Here is a 24,297-nt window from a genome sequence, read left to right as displayed (position 1 = left end):
CATGTTGTTAGAGAGATCAAAACCTGCTTCAGTCAGTGTTATTCAGAGTTGGCCACTTCATTTATGATGATGTTTCTGGTTTGGTCAATTTAGTGGATTATGTCCTCTGCTGATCAGTGCTGCCTTGACCCCAGGCTTAATTTCATGAACAAGAGCATAATAGTAATTTTCTCGCTGTTAATTATGTGATTTAAGGTTGTCCAACTTTTCATATGTATTCTCATATTTTCTCTTTTATACATTCTCTGTATATTTGGTGGTCTAATGTTTAGGTGAACTGAAGTGAAACAACCAGAGAACAGATTGTAAACAGCAGTCTTAACGAGTCTGTAAAGAGGAGCTTGTGATGAGGATGGTGAACTGGAGGTACTAGTGGGAAATTCAGTGACTCTTCATGTTATATAGCACTGTAGCTTCAAAATAAATTAGAACACACATTCAACTCTTCGACCCACCCACGCTAAAACAAATACAGAAAATCATAATCATTGATCTTCAGCCAAGAACAGCAAGAAACATTAGTGGGACTCATGGTTTGATAGGCCAATACTGTATTTGTATGGATGAAAAAAGATGGAATCTTTTAATGCAACTATACTTTTACCTGTTCTGTGCTCTTATGATGTTATTATAGTTTTGTAAAAGAACAAACGTGTGTAACTGATAGTTTGGCAAATGTATAATTGCTCCTCTGCAGAAAGTAATAAATCCCCCTTCTCAGTATACAGAAATTAAGGATTTATTAGTTCTTTGTCTGAGACCCCTCTGATGCTGAGGATCATCTGTTTAACAAGAGTTTAGCTGCAAAAAGAAATGAAATGTTAAACATGCACACCAATTATAACATAAACTCACATGAACCTGCACTCAAAAATAAATCTAAAACAGTCTGATCTTATTTGATCTCACTGCCTCATATCAGAATATAAAAGTAAAATGAAGGATTTACCAATAGCAGAGAGTAAACTGAAACCCGCCTGATGCTGTTGCTCTTGGATGTTTGACAGCGGATGAGCTAAAAAAAAAAAAAAAAAAAAAGGAACATTAAATAATACTACCAAAATAACATAAATTTGCATAAACCTGTGCAGATAAACATATTTGAAACAGTGTGATCTTGTTTGATCTCCTTGCCTCGTCTCCGAATATAAAAGTAAAATGAAGGATATTTACCTCTGTTGTGTTGTTGATCCTCCTGATGGAGAGAGTCGTCAGTTGTCGAAGGCATTTGACCCCGGGGCCCTGCAAAGAAAAACTGAACATTATCTGTATGCTAATTATAACATGAAATGAACCTGTGATAATAAATCTCAAATACTGAATGTGTTTAAGATCTGTTTCAACAAGAAATCTGTGACATCACCAACAATGCTCAGTGCTGGTAGGAGTGAGGACACAACAGTGGAAAGTGACAGGACGCTTCAGTGAAACCTAAACTATCTTTAGCTTCAGAAGACATCATTACAACAAACCGAGTCTGAGGAAAAAATGCAATATGTATGACACAGACCTCTAATGCTTACATAAATAAGCTACTGTAGAAATACTAAAGAAATCAGAAATTTTTTAAATGATTTTAAGCAATACATATGAGTTGTGATGTGTTCTTCTAAATAGGTTATGAAACATTCTCCTTGTGGCCATCACTGAACATGTTATGTAAGAACCAACTTTCAACCATAACAAAATAACCAGAGTGCCCAGAATACTCAGTTTATAACAAGAGAGAAGTACTAATTTGAAAATAAATGCATATTTATCAAAAAACCTCAAACATTTGCTTACATGGTAACTGAATTCAGTACTTTAGAGTTGCTCATATCTCGCTTTACCAGATGAGCTACAGGACTCCCTCTATTCCTAATCAGGCTTCCAAAGAAAACTATAACTACAACTTGAACTGAGGTTTTGAGAAAGACTTGCTGGTCAAATGACGGTTCTTCCAATGGAATTTATCAACATAGCTAAGCTGTGGAAAATGCACCCTCATTTGGCTGATGCAGACAGAACCTTATAATGGCAATTTAGGATGAAGTTTTCCTTTTTAAATTCTTGTTTTGATCGCATTATAGAAAAGACTTTTTTTCTTCTGTCTTATTAGTCACACAGCATCTTATGGTTAATGTCTGAATGTATTACATAACCCTGTAAAGGCATAAGAGTTTCTCTTGACACAGGCAGGCTGGGATTCCGCCCCATGCAGCAAAGGGTTGTTTTGTGCGCACAGAGAGAAAGGAGAGGATCACTCCTTGTCCAAATTGGACTGGTTTACTGTTTTTTTTTTTCCGTTTTCATGCCTGGGTTAAGCTGAGTACATGCAGTGTTTGTGAACCTGAAGCCTCCCTCCTTCGAGTCATTCATTGTTGTCATTTTTGTCGTTTTTGTGCCGTGTGTGTTTTTGTTCTTGTCTGCGTTTTGTTTTGTGTGTGTTTATTAACCATTTAACATACTGCCTGTGAACCATGGGGTCGGGTGTTAGTTATGTTAAACCTAAAGCAGGGGAAACGCCAAAGGATTGGCTTGAACGTTGTAATTTGGGCTCACGTTGCAATCCTTATATCGATTGTTTGGCTGGGTGGACTGAGTGTACAGGACTTAGGCAATATCCAAGAATTGGCTCATTTAAGCAAGAGATGCTAGATTTAACTCACTGGTTGATTCATGGGGGTTATGGGAATCCAAACTGGGATTAGGATTATATGGAGAAATCATGGTTGGCTTGGGAAAAAGCAAAAAAGGTGTGGGATAAGTCGCATGGAATAGAACTTAGTAGGATGCCTAAAGCTTTGAAGCAGGGTAAACATCTCTGCTCCCTTCGTTCAGGTTGTAGCTAAAATGTGTCAGGTTAAACCACCGAATATGACAGATATTAAACATATTTGTGATAGTTTACCAGATCCTTCTAATGTTCATGCATTTGTAGATGCTTTGAAAGGTTTTACCAAGTATGCACAGCTCACGGGCCCTGATTTTAGAACCACCCTCACACGTTGCTTGAAACATAGACTTCCAGAGGAAGAGTTAATTCAGGGCATAGCCTCACTTTCTGCTGATAATGATGCGCTCCCAAGCTCAAATGCTGATGGTGCTCAAGTTTGTTACTGGAGCGTTTCAGAAAATGTTGATCGGTTTTCCACAGAGCTCTGAAATTTCCTCCTTGGCCTGAATGCCTCTAATCGTGATTTAACTGTGGCTACTGCTTGTAAGCAGCTCCCAGGGGAATCATGCTCTGCTTTTCTTTACCGCTTTACTAAGGCATGGACTGAACAAGCAGGATTAGGTCAAACCACAGATGCCGAAAAAAACCTGTTTGTGTCCACATGTTTACAGAACATGTGTCAGGAGCATGGACAAACCATTAGATGTAATACTGAAAATCTGCTCAAAAAAAAAACCCCATCTGATCTGGCAAAAAGGGTGCGAGAGCTTGAGTCAGTTGGAGCTCTGCCTGCCTTATTTGAACCAGTGCCCAGTATGTATAATGGACCCCACTACCTCTCTTCAAAGGCAAATCTGGAGTGTCACTATTGCCAAAAAAAGGGTCACTTTGCATGTGAATGTCATAAGAAACGTAGAGATGCAGCTAAGAAAAAGGGGAATAAAGGAGAAGGGCAGGAACAAAACAATGGGGGCGGAGTCCAACATCCTCTTCCACCTCCACCTCCTCAGTGGCAGTGGCAGCCTGCCCCCACCCTCGCTATGGTCCCCTCTGCACAAGCATTGGGAGGCCAACAGAATGAGACCCCTACGGACAAGGGTATTTAATTTAGTATATTTAGTATAATTTAGTGGCCTTAGTGCTGTGCTAGCTTATGACTTCAGATCAATTCCTAATCTAGATCTAATCATTGATAATCACACTTACACCTTCCTGGTGGACTCCACCTACTCTTCTTTCAGTTCGCTCTCTTACAGTGGTCCTGTGACTGGTGCGTCCGTTAAATCTGTGGGTATTACTGGGGTCCCTATTGAGTGCCCCCGCACTCCTGTCAAAAGTCCTGATGACTCGGGCATTTTTTTAAATGCATTGCTTTGTTGTTATTAACTCAAATAACAAATCCTAGATCTGAATGAATGAATGAAATATTCTCATTGAATTCTTTGTTCTGTACAAAGTTGAATGTGCTGACTACAAAATCAGACAAAAATCATCAATGGAAATTTATTAACCAATGGAGGCCTGGATTTGGAGTCACACACAAAATTAAAGTGGAAAAACACACTACAGGCTGATCCAACTTTGATGTAATGTCCTTAAAACAAGTCAAAATGAGGCTCAGTGATCTGTGTGTCCTCCACATGCCTGTATGACCTCCCTACAACGCCTGGGCATGCTCCTGATGAGGTGGCGGATGTTCTCCTGAGGGCTCTCCTCCCAGACCTGGACTAAAGCATCTGCCAACTCCTGGACAGTCTGTGGTGCAATGTGACATTGGTGGATAGAGCGAGACATGATGTTCCAGATGTGCTCAATCGGATTCAAGTCTGGGGAACAGGTGGGCCGGTCCATAGCTTCAATGCCTTCGTCTTGCAGGAACTGCTGACACACTCCAGCTACATGAGGTCTAGCATTGTCCTGCATTAGGAGGAACCCAGGGCCATCCGCACCAGCATATGGTCTCACAAGGGGTCTGAGGATCTCATCTCGGTACCTAATGGCAGTCAGGCTACCTCTGGCGAGCACATGGAGGGCTGAGCGGCCCTCCAAAGAAATGCCACCCCACACCATTACTGACCCACTGCCAAACCGATCATGCTGAAGGATGTTGCAGGCAGCAGATCGCTCTCCACGGCATCTCCAGACTCTGTCACATCTGTCACATGTGCTCAGTGTGAACCTGCTTTCATCTGTAAAGAGCACAGGGTGCCAGTGGCGAATTTGCCAATCCTGGTGTTCTCTGGCAAATGCCAAGTGTCCTGCACAGTGTTGGGCTGTGAGCACATCCCCCATCTGTGGACGTCGGGCCCTCATACCATCCTCATGGAGTCGGTTTCTAACCGTTTGTGCAGACACATGCACATTTGTGGCCTGCTGGACATCATTTTGCAGGGCTCTGGCAGTGCTCCTCCTGTTCCTCCTTGCACAAAGGCGGAGGTAGCGGTCCTGCTGCTGGGTTATTGCCCTCCTTCAGCCTCCTCCACGTCTCCTGGTGTACTGGCCTGTCTCTTGGTAGCGCCTCCAGCCTCTGGACACTACGCTGACAGACACAGCAAACCTTCTTGCCACAGCTCACATTGATGTGCCATCCTGGATGTGCTGCATGACCTGAGACACTTGTGTGGGTTGTAGAGTCCGTCTCATGCTACCACGAGTGTGGTACCACCTTTTTCTTTCATTTCTTCCTTTTTCAGCCCTCCATTATCAGCATGTGCCCATTTGCTTGAGCTGTCTGAGCACTTACCCATAAAGCAAAATGCTAACACTTTACTCAAACATAACTTTGACACAACCAAGCCATAAAGACATCATGTCATACAACAGGCTCATGTTTGTACAGGTAAAAGTTAAGGCAAATATCATATTCTTCTGTCAGTTTATATTTAAAGGTATAAAAAAGTCATGTTACTATAATCAACTATTTATTCCATTATAGCTGTTGGGTTTGAAAATGTTAATCCGTGCCATATTCATTTTTTTTCACCACAGTTAATTACCATTTATTACTGTAATACTGTAACTGGTGAACATTTTAATAATACTCCATATAACAGATATTACTCATTCATAAAATATTTTCTCTAATTATGTTTTTAAATGCACCATATGAGCCTGTCTTTTAATTCTTTCAGTCATCTTCACATATTAGTATTATGCTATGGGCATAATACTAATAGTTTTGAGTTATAAATATTATAAATAATAATAATAATAATAATAATAATACATATATAGCCAAAAGTATGTGGACAAAAGTCATATGTCTACTGCTGCTGATTTCTCTGGACTCAAGCTAATCTGAAATTAATTAATGCACAATGGAAACGTTCATTGACATCTGTTAAGTCAACCTTTCAGATTATATTATTAAGCACATCCATGCTTATTTTAACATGACAACAGCAAACCAGCTTCTGCATACGTTACAGCAACTTGGCTATGTAATGAGAGTATGGGTGCTAGACTGGTCTACATGCAGTCTAGAATTGTCTGTGTAAAATATAACAATGAAGGACCTGAACAGTTGCACAACTGAAAACTTGCATAACAAAATAATGGCAAAAACCAAAACCAATTGGTGTCTTCAGGCCCCAAATAACTATTAGGTGTTGTTAAAAGGAAAGGTGATGTAACAGTGGTAATATGCTTCTGTCTCAAATTTATTTAAATGTCTTGTAGGCTTCAAATTTGGAATGATCATATATTTACAGGAAACAATTAGGTTAATAACATAAAATGTAAAATATGTTTTTATGCTGAGTTTAGTTTAGTACACATCAAATAGAATTTACTAATTACTCTTTCTGTTTTTATCAGAATTTCAAGTACTGTCCCAATTTTTTGGACCTATATGTAGACAGATGTGTAATAGGAGCATATAGATTAATAATATCATTAATGCCCAGCCAAGTACAGGAAAAATCATTAGTAAACCTTAAATTCATGTACTAGTGAGAAAGCCCAATGTTATACTAAGCGATGAAATTTTTAATGCAACAATGTTTTCTTCAACTGTGCTAATGTTAACGCAAATCATCTCAGCAGATAAAAGTTATGTTAGTGTTAAGTAAGTTAAATTTACCAGTGGTAGGTTGTGAGGCCACCGGAGAGTCTTTAGTGCCTGACGCTGCTTGCCCCAAATTTGCACCTGCAAAGAAACATTTAACATTTAATTTGCACACATTTAATTATCACGATCAGTTATTAAAGTAATAAAAGCTACCAAGAGCAGTCTATGCAACATAAATTAATCTGAGTCTGAGGGTTATAAGAAAACAAATTTGGTGAAAATGGATTGAGTAATAAGGAAGTTGTGGCTGATTTAATTCTAAGACTCTTCATCTCTCAATACAAGTGAATTTGTTCACAAGCAGATCTTGACCGCTCCAACATGGCGGACGTGCAGACGCCTCAGACAGAGAACAAGAGACAATGTAGCATCTAAGTTCTAAACGAGTTTCCCTGTTTGTCATTAGCATCCATAAACTGTGTATAAACCTCAGTAATGTGAAAAAAATGAAAGACTTCTTTGTGTTTCTTGTTCCTCCGATTTAAAGTGCACTTTTGACATTATTAGGCATATCCCTGACCACAACCCTGGTTTTATGTCTTTTGGACTCTCTTTCTTTGATATGCCTCAATGTATTGGTCTCTGTTGACCTTGTTTTGTTCATTATATTATTTCTTTGACAATAAACCTGTACTTGATTCCTACATCAGTTCTTAATTCAGAAAAGCTGAAAGTGATTATGTTGCTGTTTCATGATACTAAACCCTACCTATGATATTGTTTCAAATATTTAGACGTGATCCACAGAGAGCGTGACACTGGAACAAAATGTACAACACTGATGCATAAATTTATTTGGAACCAAGGCAGAGAGTCAGGGCTTCCAGGCAGTGTGGCCTTCGTTCACCATGGTTGAAGACCATGAAAATCCTGGAGGTGCGGCGGGGGGTGTGCAGTCAGTACAGCTTAGAATAGAACATTTCAGTAGGTTCTGGTTCAGTTATGTTCTGTGACTAAAGGTACTGGGATGTACCCCTGAGGCTAACACCACAGTGACAAGAGGGGTCCTGCCCCAGTGACAGTGTCATACCTTTTTTCCTGAGAGTGTAACATCAAAAGAAGCATGGTTCTAAAATGACAAGCAATTCGGAAACATAATAATAATAATAATAATAATAATAGTAATAATAATAATTATGACACGTCAAATCTGTAAATTTGATCTGGTCGTATTACTTGGAGATAGACATTTTGAGTTTTGTCTCTCTACTGCAAGTCGGATTTATGTCTTTTTTTCAACATACAATGAACACAAATAAATAGTGCCTCATGACTGTAAACTGATGGACATTTGTCTAAACTTAGGCTTGAAAAGAGCCTATATCTTACAGAAAGAGCACACTGACATTAAAAAAAAAAATTTCAATACAGTTAAAAGGTTTTAAAAGAGAACGATGGAATATGCTGGGAAGTCATAACTACAGAAGTATAGTAGGCTTGTAAAGGACCACTTTCTTTTTACTATATGCATTTTATATGTCTCATATGCCACAACAGCAATTTATTCAAGTGAATAGTGTTCACAGGTGCAGAACTGCATTTGAATAATTCTTTCACACTATGATTGCTACATTATAATAAACGAATTTTAAGAATTCCACCGACTTTTCGGTAAAAAAAAAAAAAATCTTGATGTGTTGATGAATTATTCTACCAGCCTCTGCAGTCGCAGAACATGCATTTTCAACACGTTCACTTTGGCCCACGTCAAGTTGGCGTCGCCAGAAAATACATTGCTTGATTTTTACTTTCACTTTGAGCTACAAGAACGTTCATTCTCTTTTTCAATCTCACTCTTCATATTTTCTAAGACTCTTAATGATACACCAGCACAGGCTACATAATAAAAACAAAAACTTGTTGAACTTGTGAAAACACAATGTAGACTTCTCATTATTAAACCTCTCATAGCTGTTGAGTATCATATTTAATAGTGGATAAACGCTCATTTATAATATTTGGTAAAACAAACTCAACCTACCCATGGAATTGTTAAACATGGCCGTCTGTAATCGCTGATTTATTTCTTCTTCATTTCTCCGCTGCTTTGTCGAGGCTCTGCAGGAAGTGAACTGAATCGAAAGTTAAGCGGTGGATCTTCTAACTTCCTAAATGGGAGGAGGTTATATCGGAAGTAGACTAACATTGAATTCACGCAGCTTTACACAGATTTCCGCATTTCTGTGCAGATTTCCAGACCGCTCCCAGAAAAATGCAGCGTAGGTTCATACCTTCTGATGTGACCCTCTCTATTTGATTGCAGCGGTCATATCTTTACTACGTTTGTACTTATCATGTCTGCTGCTAAAACTTAGTTCCTAAGCCAAACGCCCCCCCCCCCCACCCCGCGCCCTTTATTTCTACGTGAGGAAATCCCAGTAAGCACAGCTAATTCTAAATTAAATATATGTTTAATATAGATTTTGCAGCTAGTAGCGTCGTAACTTACGATGAAGTTCAACTTAACCCTTTTTTTTTTTAACAAAAAAGAGTTATGATTTATGCATGATTTATATATAATTTATATTTATAGTATTCTATTTTTAAATTAGAATATTTACATAAATAGCCAGGAGCATGAACAGTTATTAATATGCGACAGAATCGATTATTTTATATATCATATTTTTTCTATTATAAAACATACTTTTAAAATAACTCATAATAAATATTCAAATCGGAAAACATTTTTAATGAGAATTTTTTGCATTTGTGTTTGTCTATGCACTGTTGGACTAATACATGTATTTAAAAATGGCTTTTTTTTGAGTCAGTAATAAGTACAGGCCAAAATGTGGTGAGTGTGTTCTGCTGTTCTATAGGAGGTACCTTTACATTCTCAGTTAATAATAATAATACATTTTATTTCATGGCACCTTTCAAAAACCCAAGGTCACCTTACAAAACAGGAAAAAGCAACAACAATAATAAATGTGAATCAACAATCATTTGAATACGTCAAAATAAAACAACACTAAAAGAGTCACGGTAAAACAACAAACCAGTTTAAAGAGAATATGCTTGCTTAAACAGGTATGTTTTCAATAGAGATTTAAAAGAGAGAAGAGAGTCTGCATTCCTAATAACTGGGGGGAGGGAATTCCATAGCTGAGGGGCACAGCGACTAAAGGCTCTGTTGCCCATAGTAACAAGGCGGGCAGAAGGAACAAAAAGATGAGTGGAGGATGAGGATCTGAGGGAACGGGACGGAGTAGAGATGTGTAACAGTTCAGACAGGTAAGGAGGAGCAAGTTTATGAAAGGATTTGAATGTGAGAGTTAAAATTTTAAAATTAATTCTAGCTTCAATGGGTAACCAGTGGAGCTGTTGCAGAACCGGGGTGATGTGTTTTCTGGGTGGAGTACGAGTAATGACCCGGGCAGCAGAGTTCTGGAGAAGTTTCAGTTTATGGAGAGTCTTATGCGGAAGACCAAACAGAAGAGAGTTGCAGTAATCTAACTTGGATGTGATAAGGCTATGGACAAGGACAGCAGCAGCATGAGGAGTAAGAAAGGGACGAAGTCGGTTAATGTTACGCAAGTGAAAGTAGGCAGAACGGGTGATAGAATTAATATGAGATGAAAAAGAAAGCGTACTATCAAGTATGACACCCAGACTCTTTACCTGAGGGGAAGGATATACATGAGAATTATCAATAATAATGGGAAAATTCGGAGATTTGGTTAAAGTGGAAGGAGTGTCAACAAGTAAAACTTCTGTTTTCTTACTATTGAGTTTAAGAAAATTAAAGGAAAACCATGACTGAATTTCCATCAGACCGTCCGAAATGGAGGAAGGAGGTAGAAATGAAGTAGGTTTAGAGGAAATGTAGAGCTGGGTGTCATCAGCATAACAACGAAAATTGATATTATATTTGCGAAATATGTAGCCAAGGGGGAGCAAATAAATAATAAATCAAAGGGGCCCTAGTACGGAACCCTGGGGCACACCAGCAGCAACAGGGAACAAACTAGAGGAATGAGATTTAAACTGAAGAAACTGAGTGCGGCCAGAAAGATATGAACTAAACCATGCAAGCGGAGTTTGACTAATACCGATGGATGCTAATCTGTTCAGAAGGATATCATGAGAAATAGTATCAAATGCTGGGCTGAGATCAAGAAGGATGAGAATAGTGAGAAAACCAGAGTCAGCTGCCATCAAAAGGTCATTGGTGATCCTTAACAAAGCTGTTTCAGTACTGTGGTGGGGGTGGAAACCAGATTGGAATTGTTCATAGAGATTATGTGTACTGAGGTATGAGTGGAGCTGGGAAGCAACGACTTTCTCCAGAATTTTTGCAAGAAAAGGAAGATTAGATATTGGGCGAAGATTATCGAAGTTGTTAGGATCTAATCCAGGCTTTTTTAGAATTGGAGTGACGGAAGCTGTTTTCAAAGATAACGGAACAGTTCCATTATTAAGGGAAGAGCAAATGATAGTGGTAATGAGAGGAGCCAAGGTAGGTAGACAAGCTTTAACCAACTTTGTGGGAAGAGGGTCAAGCTGGCAGGTGCATGAGTTCGATTTATGAATAATATTTATTACATCAGATAAAGACGGAAGAGTGAAAGTTGAAAAGGAATAACAGACGGACAACGAGGAGAACAGGGAATCAGCTTCAGTATAGAGAGCTCTTACAGAGCTAAGTTGTTGGTGGATATTAGAGATTTTATCAGAAAAGAAAGAATTGCAAAAATCAGGAGAGTGCATGTGAGAGGGAAATGGGTCAGGAGGCTTAGTTAAACTGGCAAACAGAGAAAACAGAGACTTGGAGTAACCTTCATTGGAGCTAACTAAACCAGAATAATATGCAGATTTTGCTGAGACAATACAGTCCTTATAATATAAAATATGGTTGTCATACATTTCTCTATGTATTGTAAGTCCAGTTTTTCTAAACAGACGTTCCAGTTGGCGTCCTTTGGCTTTGAGAAGCCGCAGGTTAGAAGTAAACCATGGAGCTGAGCGAGCAAATGAAACAGATCTGTGTTTGAGTGGAGCAAATGCATTTAGAAGGTTTTGAAGATTGACATTATAGTGGGACATGAGTTCATCAAGAGTTGACAGACTGTGAACAAACGGAAGGTCAGATATAGCAGAAGAGAAAATGACAGGATCAATATCATTAATTTTCCTAAATGTAATGACACGAGGTACACAGATTTTCAAGGCTATTATATTAACATTAAAAGAAATGAGCTTATGATCAGAAAGGGAAAACAGATCGGCTTTACAGTGAGTAGGGGTGACACCAGAACAACAAACCAAATCCAGAATGTGACCTTTAGAATGTGTCGGAAAATTGATGTATTGTTGCAAACCAAAACTATCCAAACAGGAGGTGAAGTCTCTGGAGAGAAGGTTATTGCCATTGTCCATGTGGATATTAAAATCACCAACAATAATCATATTGGGAGAGAGAACAGAGAGATGCGTGAGAAGAGCAGCAAAGTCATATAAGAAATCCTTGTTAGGTTTAGGTGGTCGATAAACAGTACATAAAATAGTAGGAGCAGATCCAGGGAGATGTACTGCAGTGTATTCAAATGAGTGGAAGAGCGGAGCAGAGACAGGGAGGACTTTCCAGTGCTTTCGGTGAATTATCGCGAGACCTCCGCCACTACCCGTATTGCGGGGCTGACAAATGTAAACAAACTCGGATGGAGTTGACTCGTTAAGAGAAACAAAGTCGTTGGGATGTTGCCAGGTTTCAGTCAAACAAAGAAAGTCCAACTTACAGTCGCGAAGGACATCCTGGATGAGATGACCCTTACCAGTAAGAGAGCGGACGTTTAGAAGACCGAAGTTCACGTTGGAACTGCGGTGCTTGATGGAAGAGTTAGCCGACCTTGCCAGGTGGGCTAATACATCGCGGTTGACACCCCGGTCAGTATTGCGGGGAGGACGACGAGTTCTAGACCAGAAGGATTGTATAGAGTCACTGTCACTGGTAGTGAAGTTTAGCCGTGATCCACGGTGAATGTATTTGCGACGGGGATTGAAAACGATGTCCGGATGGAGGTGAAGCGCCACAGGTGGAGGGCCAGCCGGGTGGACGCGGAGTCGAAGAAGCTCTGCAGCAGTGTACTGAAGGAGGGCCATCACCGGGTGATAAACAACGGATAAAACAGCCCAGGTGAGCACCAACCAGACACACACTCTGTGGATCCACATCGTAATCCCGCCGACGTCAACAGTACAAAAACTACACAAACTTAGAAAGTCACAGCAAATAGCAACCGGTGAGCAGCGGCAGCCAGACACGCCAGCGTTCACTCAACCGGAAGATTGAAAGTCATTGGAAGTTAAAGTCATTACACAGTGGAATATCCCAAAATGTACAGATTTTTGACCCTATTGTCGAGAGATTTTGAGTTTAATCCCCAGCGATGCTTGGCCTGGGCTTCTAGCTATTTTTCAACCTGCAACAAAGCATCCATCCATCCATCCATTTTGTATATGTATTTTGTATTGTTGGTTGTGTTTCGATCAGAGCCTCACGAGTGATCTTCTGAGAATATGAGTGAATTATTTACTATTGCCATCATCTTCTTTATGAGCCTATGCATGTGATGTCAATCGAACATGGCTCGAAAACTCCTGCATAATCCATAAATTATTGATTCAGCCTTTGCAGGGCAACTTGCAGCATATTTTATCTTACCATATTTTAATGTGCTCTCTTTTTTTCTCCAGACAAACAGCTTCTTTCAACTTTAACAAAAAATCTTAATGCTGCTTAAAAACCCAAATCAGTGTTTACAGTGAATATAGAAATCACACGAAAACCACCCCACCTGAGCCCCATGCTATGCAATGAAAAAAAGGTTTTCCCAATATTTTTTCAGCCCCAGTGGGCTACAGAACTCTATCAGAGTTTATCTGCACAGAAAATTACCAGTACAAGTTGGGTTGTTTTAGTAATCTTTTAAATTTAAGCTGTCAGTGCATATACTGCAGAAGTACAGTTACTTTAGATGTATGAAAAAAATCACATGAGAAGCAGACCATTCTCAGGACAGCAGTGACACTGACATAGTTGTGTTATGTTCTTGGGAGCTGTACTGGTAAAGGTACAGTGGAGTGCCTGGGGTTTTACTATATATGTTCCTACTGTATTTCATATCATCGCTGCATGTCAGAATAACACAATGTATCTCAACCTTTGGCTTTTTTTCTACATAATGTGAAAAAACAGCTGCCTTTAACATTCTCTCAAAAATTCATCAACAGAACATGAATAGAAAGTGTCCCAAAAACACTTTTTACATCAACGTGCATCAAAAGTTAAGATTTTGTTTTGCTTCTCTTGTAAAGTTGCAATTTTACATATACACTGAAATACAAATTAAAATCAGTAATTAATACACCTACACATACAATTTTTAGTATTCAATTTACTTGAAAATGTCAGTTGTCTCAGTGCATTCCAACCCGGTCTCACTCCCTATGCGTATGAAATCGTACGCAAAACTAAACACTGGGATGCGTACTCATGCGTACGCAGAGAGCTGCGTACAAATGTTACGCCGCTATCAAATACATGTAAATACCCTAGGCTATATTTAGGTGTCCAAACTGATCGTAGTATCTACTCTGTACAGTATATTAACGCAAACGCTAAAAAAAGATGAGACATTTGACGTTTTACGAGTTGAGAGAGAGAGAGACATAGAGAGAGATGCACTTACTGAGCGAATGCCCAGAATACAGTGGGATTCGGTCAGAATTCTTCACTAAAAAGACCAACATAATCGCTTTATTAAAACCCTTCCTGAGCAATGATGTCTGAGGTAAATATAAGCGTGCTATACACTGGAGCACAGTATGTTCAGGCCTGCCACAGAGTAAGGGACGGAGATACACACCAATGAGCACACACGTTATTATTAATTAATAATAATAATGGTATTAATATTAGTAATTAATATATTATTAATAATTCTGTTATTAATTAATAAACTATGAGAGTTTAATAGTTTCATAGTTTAGGGTTTGTTCGGTTTGTTTTTGGCTACTTTTTTCTGATGTGTGGAGACAAACGTAATTTTCACCTAAACGTATTCCTTCTTTTATTCTCTGTTTCTGGTTCTTCTCAGGTTCTGATATGCCTAAATGAACTGATTAGTATCCAAGCTCAAATAATGATGGATTTTACATCTTCAGAAGTGATGTGCGAGGTTGCCAATTTAACAAAGGAATTTACTTTTAGTCATTCTTGTTCGTTTTAGTTAACCTCACTTGTAACAGGAATTCATTCATAATAGACCACGTATGGAAACATCCCAATATATGTATGTATTTAGTTAACAAGAATGTGCTCAGACAAAGACTCTTACTGTGAAGTTCTGGTTGCATTGGTAAGGTTGCTATCCAATTTGAGCGCGATTGCGACCATCGATATCAAGGTTTTGAAGCAAAGATCGTTTAAGGGAGGGTCTAAGTTAGGGCACTACATTTCATACAGCCTCATTTATGAAAGCTAATGCATTGAAGTGAAAGTGAGCGCCCCCCATCTTTCGGACTGTGTGCACTTCCGCCCGATCCTCTGGACACGGAACCACAGCTCGCTTTTCCCTCCACACGGTGAGTGTGTAAGCAGTCCGGTGCTTAACTTGACTTCGTTTTAATAACAGACACATGCAATTCTGAATACATTAACAGTTTTTTTTCATTAATATAAACTTAAATAAAATGCAATATTAAGTAGGAGCTCGGTTTAACATCCCAAGAGTATAAGACAAATGTGCACAGAGCTGGTCATGCTGCTAGCTAAACTAGTAAACTAGCTTAGATTAGCTAGCATGCCTTTAATAAACTTGAGATTTTAATCACTCTTCCTTTTGTAAGTATCGCAATTTCTATAAAGTTATGTTGCCCTGTGCACCATGTAGTAGTTTACTTTTGACATGCTAAGAACGCGTGTCGGTGTTTAACAGGTGAAAATGTTCTTTGCTAGCTAGCATTAGAGCTGGCCTAATTAGAGCATGTGCCTAATATGTATACCTAAATAATCCACAGGTCTACACTAACATTACTCAAACTGTATGTCCATTAATGAATGATATAGAAATGACATTACAGCTAGAGCTGGTTGATATGTGAATTGTGAAAACATGAGTAAGAAGTTTTCATGATACGTGGTAGTATTTAATAAATTAGTTAAAATATTTTCAGAGTATAAACGCACAATGATATTTTTTTTAAACATTTCACACACTGTGCTCTACCAAATCTAGTTGGAGAGGCCTAATTACTTTTATTACTGACAGTATCTGCAATATGCTCCGAAAAATTATATGGTAACATTAAATGTTTTGACATCTTTTTTTTTTCTTTTCACAGACCTTTCAGATCCCTCCTCACATCCATCTATCTCTCTATCCTTTATAGCGACCCAACGGCACTTTTAAGAGCCACTCGTCTGTCTGTCTATCCATACATCCGTTTATAATCTGATTATAGATAATCAATTTGTCTATCTACCTATCTGTTTGTCTATCTATATATCTATCTGTCTATCTCTCTATCTACTTACCTACCTACCTCTCTGTCGTTCTACCTTTTTGGCTTTCTTTCTGGCTGTTCATCTGTCTGTCTGACTGACTGGATACCATGCCAGGTTCAACCCAAAAGACCTGCCAGTCATGCAAGGCACAAATAAATGTTGGCTGTAAACACTGCAAGCTGTGTGGGGCTTCTCAGCCCCAGAAAGTGAAATAGCAGCAGGCCAAAGACAAAACATCAAAGGAATGGGCCCAAAAAATGTTGAATGGAAGAAACACCTCAAAGCTGATAAATTCCACCAATCTTCTAGTAAGTTAACTAATAATAACTAATCACATGGACTGTTTACATACATGGGTTTTGTAATACTACTAATATGTACTTATTGTTAACTTACAGCTCCACAAGTTTCACATGTTGGGTTATTACCCCCTTCTTCTTCTTGGGAGGAGGAAGACGAGGCAGGCCACAAATTTTAGGTCAGATGTTTTTTATCCTCAGCAGTTTTCTTCAGAAATGGAGAGGACATCAATTTCTACAATTCGTTTGCTGTATGAAGGTCTTCTAAAAGGCATGTTGAAATTAAGTGCATTGAGTATTTCACTCATTCATTTTCTGTGTCTCTCATATCTGCTTATCAAATCAGGAGGAATGAATGTTAATATGTCCTTCAAAGGACTGTAATTACTATAACATTACATTATAATAGTGTGGTATTATAATAACATTATAGTAATGTTTTTCTTCACGTAGTGGCTCTTAATCCAGAAGCCAACCCCAACTCTTCAAATGCTCCTGAGACCAACACCAGCTCTGCCCATACTCCTGAGACCAACACCAGCTTTTCACATGCTCCTGAGACCAACTTCAGCTGTTCAGATGGTCCTACAGAGAACCCCAGCTCTTCAGTTGCTCCCCTTCATACTGAACCTACATACACCTTAATTCTTACTCCTGTTACATCTGAAAAGGAAAATTCCACAGGTGAGACCCTTGCAAGCAAAGAACACAAAAGTTCCTGTCAGATGGTAATATTCACTATTATTACTCTTTCAGTTTATTACATTGAACTGTTAATGGTGTATCACTACGCTCATAAATGTGTTTTATATTTGTGTATTTACACAGTCATTTATACATTGTTTATAGATACATACAGATCAGTCACAAATTTAAGCAATAAACAATAAAAATGTTCATTTGTAAGGTGATCCCAAGCTGATAGAAAAGTTTATTGCCCCTTGGCATAGATGCAACCACCTTTATAATCCAGTGATTATTCTGGTCAAAATGCATCATTCATGTATGTCTCTTAACTAAAATCAGTCCTTCTGAGAGTGAAAGCAAGTACCAAAAAATAATGCTTAACATTCACTGAATGTGTTTGCGGGTCCAGACTTCTATTTCTCACTCATATAACATAATTTATTAAGGTTTCTATAAAGTAACTGAGTTAGAACATTGATGTTCGTGAAGGCTACATTAACTGGACTTTTTATCTTACGCACTTACTATATGGGCAATAGGCCGACACAATTAATTTTTTATCTTTGTTGGTCCAGTATTGTTCCCTTTCTGTTAATGGAAATAGAAGAGGTTTGCTGATAAATTGTGCAGCACAATCTACACAACGGTCAATTACTGTAAACTTGTAAAATATATTGGCGATGTACTTGGCACCATGAATGAAACACGAGAGGTTTGTATTATCGGTCATGCATTCTGTGGAACTGTAATTAATAAAATATTTTCCTCAACTTAGTGGTTCTTAATCTGGAAGTCAACCCCAGCTCTTCAGATGATCCTGAGACCAGCCCCATCTGTTCAGATGCTCCTGAGACCAGCCCCTTCTCTTCAGATGGTCCTGAGGCTAGCCCCAGCTTTTCAGCTACTCCTGAGCCCCGCAGCAGCTCTTTAGATGAACTCAAACCAATTCTCTCCCCTGTTACATCTGGAAATGAGAATTCCACAGACAAGTACCCCTGCAAGAAAAGAACACAAGAAGTAACACCAAATGGTAAATTATTAGCTTCACTATACTTTTTAAGGTTATTGCATTGAACTGTAATCAGTCATTATGCAATAATACGACAGACAAAACAATCTAAGATTACATTTTCACTTTCAGCAGAGAGTTAGCAAAAACAGCTAGCCTCTTGTTTACCATGAAAACTTGATAGTCTGTTTAGTTGTTGAACAATGGCACCCATGCCCATCATTTGCCTATTAAGCAACTGACCCCCGCAATGCAGACCTAGCCTTGTTTAAATATCCCATAAACTAGTAAAGTAGATGAATGAAACGTTTGTCAAATCGTCAAACAATTAGCACCCACATCGGTACAGTTAATAAAACTATTGTATCATTGGAAACAAATCTAACCTTTATTAGATTCGTATTTGTGTAATCATAATTTTATGTATGTATCTGTAATGTATATGTATATTCAAATAATAATTCTGATGAAGAAATAATGTTGTTATATTTGTCATTGTTTCAGATCACTCTTACTGAACTGCGAATGAAAATAAGTATTAGATTCCTTAACATTCACTGAAGGAACCAGCAGGTTCAGACTTGTAGTCTTCCCTCCTTAAACTTTATAATACCTTGGTTGTTTTGCATTGTTTTCTATGTAGCAACTGAACAACAATGACAGTGCAAGTGAGACAGTAGTTTCTCCAGGTTGGAACCACATGGGTGACCATGTGGTTTATTTGAGACATGAATAGAACACTGAGATGAAATGTGTTTATATGGCCTACTTGTTTTGAACTCATATGAAGCAGAAATAAAATGCAGGGTAACAATACATGTAAAAAAAATATTTAACACTACTATTTAGACTAATTTTATGTGTAGTTATATAGATGCATAGTTATATAGTCTGCCTGTTTACTTCTAAATAAGAGTTGTGTTGATGTCACAACTCAGCCAGCTTGTGCTGCAGCGAAAATTTCGGCGCCACAGCTCTAACTACTAATATGTTTTCTTTCATCTAGTGTCCAGCTCGACATTTAATCGTACTTTTCCCTGCAAGAAAAGAAGAATAAAGATCAACCCAAGTGGTAAAATCATATTCTCACAATCTGGGGTTCTATTGGGTTCATCTATTTAATTGAATTGATGTATAACTGAAATTGTAATTATTTTTACCTAGACTAGTTTATTTGATTATATTAAGAAGAATGTAATATTTCAGAAATATTTTCTCAGGTGCCTGAAACATTTGCATAGTACCAAATACTGGTGCATGCAGCTCAAAAATTATAATTTCATCAAAAAGTTCATTTATTTCAGTAATTCAGTTCAAAAAGTGAAACTTATATATTGTATAGATACATGACAAACATAGTGATCTATTTCAAGTGTTTTTCTTTTAATGTTGGTAATTCTGGCTTACAGTCAATGAAAACCCAAAAGTCATTACCTTAAAAAATTAGAATATTATATAAGACCAATTTTTAAAAAGATTTTTAATACAGAAATGACTACTGAAAAGTATGTACAGTATATGCACTCAACACTTGGTCAGGGCTCTTTTTGCATGAATTACTGCATCAGTGCGGCGTGTCATGGAGGCGATCAGTCTGTGGCACTGCTGAAGTGTTATGGAAGACCAGGTTGCTTTGATGGCTGCCCAAACCATCACTGATTGTGGAAACTTCACACTAGACCTCAAGCAGCTTGGATTGTATGCCTCTACACTCTTCCTCCAGACTCTGGGACCTTGATTTCCAAATGAAATGCAACATTTACTTTTAGCTGAAAACAAGACCTTGGACCACTGAGCAGCAGTCCAGTCCTTTTTGTCTGTGAACAGCCAGCTTCTTTAGCAATGACCTTTTGTGGCTTACCCATCCTTGTGGAGGGTGTCAACGACTGCCTTCTGGACATCTGTCAAGTCAGCAGTCTTTCCCATGCTAGTGTAGCCTATTGAACCAGACTAAGGGACCGCTTTAAAGGCTTAGAAAACATTAATTTTCTGAGATAATAACGTTTGGGTTTTCATTGACTGTAAGCCATGAACATCAACATTAAAAGAAATAAACGCCTGAAATAGATCACTACGTTTGTCTATCTATACAATATATGGCTTACACTTTTTGAATTGAATTACTGAAATAAATCAACTTTATGATGATATTCTAATTTATTGAGATGCACCTGTACATTACGAACACTGGATATCTGGTAGGTTTACAGCAAAAAGGTTGGCCCTGAGTACTAGAACCACTGCATTATAGGACATTGCTTTAATTAATCTAAATATATGACTACATACATTAACAAAGCTGGTCATAATGAAATTTGTACTGTTTGTACTTTAGAATGCCCTGTCCACACTATGGCTGACACCTACCCAGTCCAAAAAATTTTATCACAGAGGGTATCAAAAGAGGTGAGTGATCATTGTTTCAGTGTATAAGATAAGATAAGATAACACTTTATTAATCCTGAAGGAAATTGCAGATCCTGAAGGAAATTCATCTTTTGAATGCAAACTGAGATAAAGGGTCCTATTTTTATGATGTGTGAGGATAAACACATGCACAGTGGGAAAAAATATAGGCTATATTCCAAAATGAATGTCTCATCGTCACAAATCAGATACGTATCCAATCCAAGAACACATTAAAAGTAATTCAGCTCTGACTTAAGACTCAGTTCTACCCTGGTATAAACATGTTTAAAGCTACAGGTGTTCTCTGAATGTCTGGGACACCAAACACCCTGATGAGGTAAAATATTATGACCACATGCCTTATATGCTGTTGACCATATGCCGCATGCCACCACAGTAGCTCCAACATGCTGAGGCAAGGCCCCTGAAGGTGCTCCGTGGTATACGGTACCCAGACATTAACTTCAAATCCTTTGCATCCTGTAAGTTGCAAAAGTAGAGCTGCTGGATAGGACCTGCTGTTGCAGTACATCACAAATGCTTAATGTGATGTCACAAATGATTAAGCACAGATGCTTAATCTGCTTAAGATCTGGAGGTCAGGGAACTCTTTTGCATGTTCCTCAAACCGTTCCCAAACGCTGTGCAGTGTGGCAGGATGCATTATTAGGAGTCATCCTGAAAGATATCACTGCCATCAGGGAACCTGTACCTGACTCATAACAATGTTTAGGGAGGTGGAATGTGTCAAATTGAGCAACCCTCAGACAACCTTCTTTCATTGTTCCAAGGTATGATTCTCATGACGCATTGTGGGCGCATGGGACAAGCCTGGACACGCTGACAGGACTTTAGCTACAGCTAAACAGCCACATATAAGATAAGATAGCCTTTTATTATCCCACAGGGGTAAATTTGCAGCAAGGTGCAATACATTGTGTAGCTAGTATTAAATGTTTTTTTTTATTATTATTATTTGTGACCCAGTAGCCCAGACAATATAGCCTTCATTGTCTCATCAATGAGCTTTGAGCACCCAACACCTTCTTGCAGGTTTGTGATTTGCCATTTCTGAGATGCTCCAGATGCCCAGGCTTCTGATGATTTGGTCACTCAGGTCTTCAATCTTGCCGATTTCTCCCTAGAACCAACATGCTGACTATGAGAAGCAACTGTTCAGTTGTAATGTATCACAAACCTTGACATGCGTCACTGTCATAATATCGGTGTTTGCTTCATCTGTGAGTGGTCATAATGTTTTTTACTTTGAGGTGTATAAATCTTGTGATTTTATGATGAGTATTATCTTGAAACTGATGCTGTTTATTGTTCTGTCTTTGAGATGACAATATTTGTAGCCAAGTCCTAGACTGAATGAAACCACTGTGGTATTGTGTGTCGATTCAGCATAATGTCTTAGAAGATGTTGTGGTGTATTTGTAGCGAGACCAGGTCAGTAACACTGTAATTGGACTGTGGAGTGTAATGAATAATTTATATTTCATCATAGGGCACAAAAGAGGTCAAAGTCCGTTGGCAGCAGTGTTCTGGGTGGTATGTGAACTTTGTCATTTGTGATTTAATTCTGAAATTAAAATGTGAAAGTTTATGTACTTACATAAGCAAGTCACTGCGGAGGATAGAGAGGATTACAAGGCTCATTTCTATTCACACTCCGATTTATAAGAATGTATTTTACGTAATGTGATGCCTTATATTTTGTTTTCTTTTTTTGCAGTGGCATCAAGTGGAAAGACACATGGGAGCCTTTCAACGAGATATTCCCGTAGTAATGATTTGAAATAATACTCTAAATTATTCATTTTGGAATTTTGATGTTTAGCATAACTATTTCTAGGTGATGTGTTATTTATTCATCATTACCCTTGTCATTCATAAGGTTATTATTGTTCAATAAAGATATTGTGCAACATCTTAAAACAATACTTGTATGTGGAATTAAAGTGTTTACCCCACACACCTTTTCTTTACCTACATATCACTTAAAATTGATATAATATTGTAAAACTTCATGTTGTATTTCTAATTGTTCTTAACTTGTAGCACCACATTCTCAGAATCAGTCATGTTCGCAATTTCAGTGATACACTATATTGTCTGTTTTGCCAAAAGTAACAATCAAAACTTTTGGTCATACAATTACCTGCAGAAAGCTCTGGGGCATTGTTGGGTCATTATCACTTATTTTATTGATTAGTCAGTCACATGCTTACACCAACATTAGATTTGTAATGATTTTCACTTATTCTAAAACATCATTATACTTTAAAATTAATGGTTGGGTTATTTTTGTACCATGAAGTGTATTGCGCAGGTGTATAGACATGGCCCTGTTCTACACTGGCTGTGTACTTCAACATAAACGATAAAGTTGTGTAATGATAAAAACAGATCAGTAACAAGATTGGATATAAAAGAGCATCCCAGAGTTTCAGAAGTAAATAAGGAAATCATGGACATGGATCATCATCCGGGCTAGAGGAGGAGAGGGACCATCTGGTTTGTCATCGGAACACAAAAGGCCAGCATGCATGGTGGTATGTGGTAGAGGGCTAAGTGGATAAGTGCATATGGCATTTGGCATTGTGCACAGTTTGGCAACGACAAATGACGTTTGATGCATTGTGAAAGGAAAAATAGGACAAAGGACACCCCAAACCATTCATGTATATACCTGTGCCCTTGTAATTCAGGGTGTGAGTTTGAAGAGGATTGGAGAAAGTCAAAAATTTGGTCCAAAGGGTTTTTTTGGACCAAAATTTTGACTTTCTCCAATCCTCTTCAAACTCACACTCTGACTTAGGGAGACCCAAACTTGGACTGTGCTGGTCTTATTTTCAATGTAGGTCACTCCAAAGCAGAGATCTCATAATCCCAATTCCAATCTACTCAAGTCACCAAAATAGGTGGGTTTTGTACAGTAGAATTTTACAACTCTGAAGACATATATGGCTTCAGTGAAACATGTACTATGTTAATTAATGCTTAGTTTGCGAGTTTTAAGCTCATTTCTTAAAATAAACTAGCATCCCATTTCTTGATCCCACTTCACATCTATATGACATAGTTCAAATAGGTGTGAATTTGCATCCCAATTGACATTATTTGACACAGTTCATATAGATGTGAATTTGCATCCCACTCACAAAGAATGTTCATGTGGGCAGGCCCTTGTTGCTAGGTGCTTGTAACAATGGACTAACCATGTATATATAGTGAAGAGTAACACTCTATGAGGGGGTGCAGCTACCTCCATCCATTGGCCCGCACCACCCAAATTCATATTACATTATGATATATGATGTAATATATGTATGTATGTATCTAATATGATGTATCTAAATTTTGGTTCAGCTGCGCTCAGCGGTTGGCCCTGTCTGGCCATGTAAGTGTGTTTGAATGGATTATGCCATAGAGGCCTACAGAGCCAAATGTAAATCACCGCCAGGCCTCCGCCCTTTGACCTAGGGGTCCGTGCTTGCAGTATGTTCATCTAGGGGGACTTTACAATGCGTCCATGCAGCAGCATGTGACTGCATTCATGCGTTGGGCCGCAGAAGCATGTTATATGCCTGATTTTGCCCCTATAGTGCTCTATATAGTATAGCCCATAAGGGCACCTTGAAAGGTTTG

General features: G+C 38.4%; 2 protein-coding genes across 3 annotated transcripts in view; one reads left to right on the top strand and one right to left on the bottom strand.

Annotated features, from left to right (window-relative positions):
• The window catches only part of LOC108411828 (trichohyalin-like), a 72,750-nt gene extending 63,960 nt beyond the window's left edge, over positions 1 to 8,790 (bottom strand). The window contains exons 1-4 of the mRNA XM_017683586.2: positions 8,710 to 8,790; positions 6,741 to 6,806; positions 1,174 to 1,242; positions 950 to 1,015 (exon numbers count right to left, since the gene is read on the bottom strand). Of these exons, the coding sequence (XP_017539075.2) occupies positions 950 to 1,015; positions 1,174 to 1,242; positions 6,741 to 6,806; positions 8,710 to 8,728 (220 nt within the window). The 5' untranslated portion in view covers positions 8,729 to 8,790. The remainder of the gene's footprint in view (positions 1 to 949; positions 1,016 to 1,173; positions 1,243 to 6,740; positions 6,807 to 8,709) is intronic.
• Positions 8,791 to 12,752: 3,962 nt separating this feature from the next.
• LOC119263962 (putative uncharacterized protein DDB_G0290521) lies at positions 12,753 to 22,581 on the top strand. Of its 2 annotated transcripts, none has more exons than XM_037540873.1 (9): positions 12,753 to 12,867; positions 16,354 to 16,547; positions 16,638 to 16,809; positions 16,992 to 17,222; positions 18,001 to 18,255; positions 19,241 to 19,306; positions 20,570 to 20,640; positions 22,154 to 22,197; positions 22,382 to 22,581. In XM_037540873.1, the coding sequence occupies exons 2-9, from the start codon at positions 16,497 to 16,499 to the stop codon at positions 22,431 to 22,433; spliced, it is 942 nt and encodes a 313-aa protein (XP_037396770.1). In that variant the 5' UTR covers positions 12,753 to 12,867; positions 16,354 to 16,496; the 3' UTR covers positions 22,434 to 22,581. The 2 variants fall into 2 exon arrangements, with proteins under 2 accessions (XP_037396770.1, XP_037396769.1); XM_037540872.1 differs by lacking the exon at positions 12,753 to 12,867 and adding an exon at positions 13,008 to 15,317 and having other exon boundaries at positions 16,077 to 16,547.
• Positions 22,582 to 24,297: the final 1,716 nt, after the last annotated feature.

Source organism: Pygocentrus nattereri, chromosome 9, assembly GCF_015220715.1.
Source record: "Pygocentrus nattereri isolate fPygNat1 chromosome 9, fPygNat1.pri, whole genome shotgun sequence".
NCBI lineage: Eukaryota > Metazoa > Chordata > Actinopteri > Characiformes > Serrasalmidae > Pygocentrus > Pygocentrus nattereri.
Note: the sequence above shows the minus strand (reverse complement) of the source record. Positions and strands in the feature narration are given on the sequence as shown.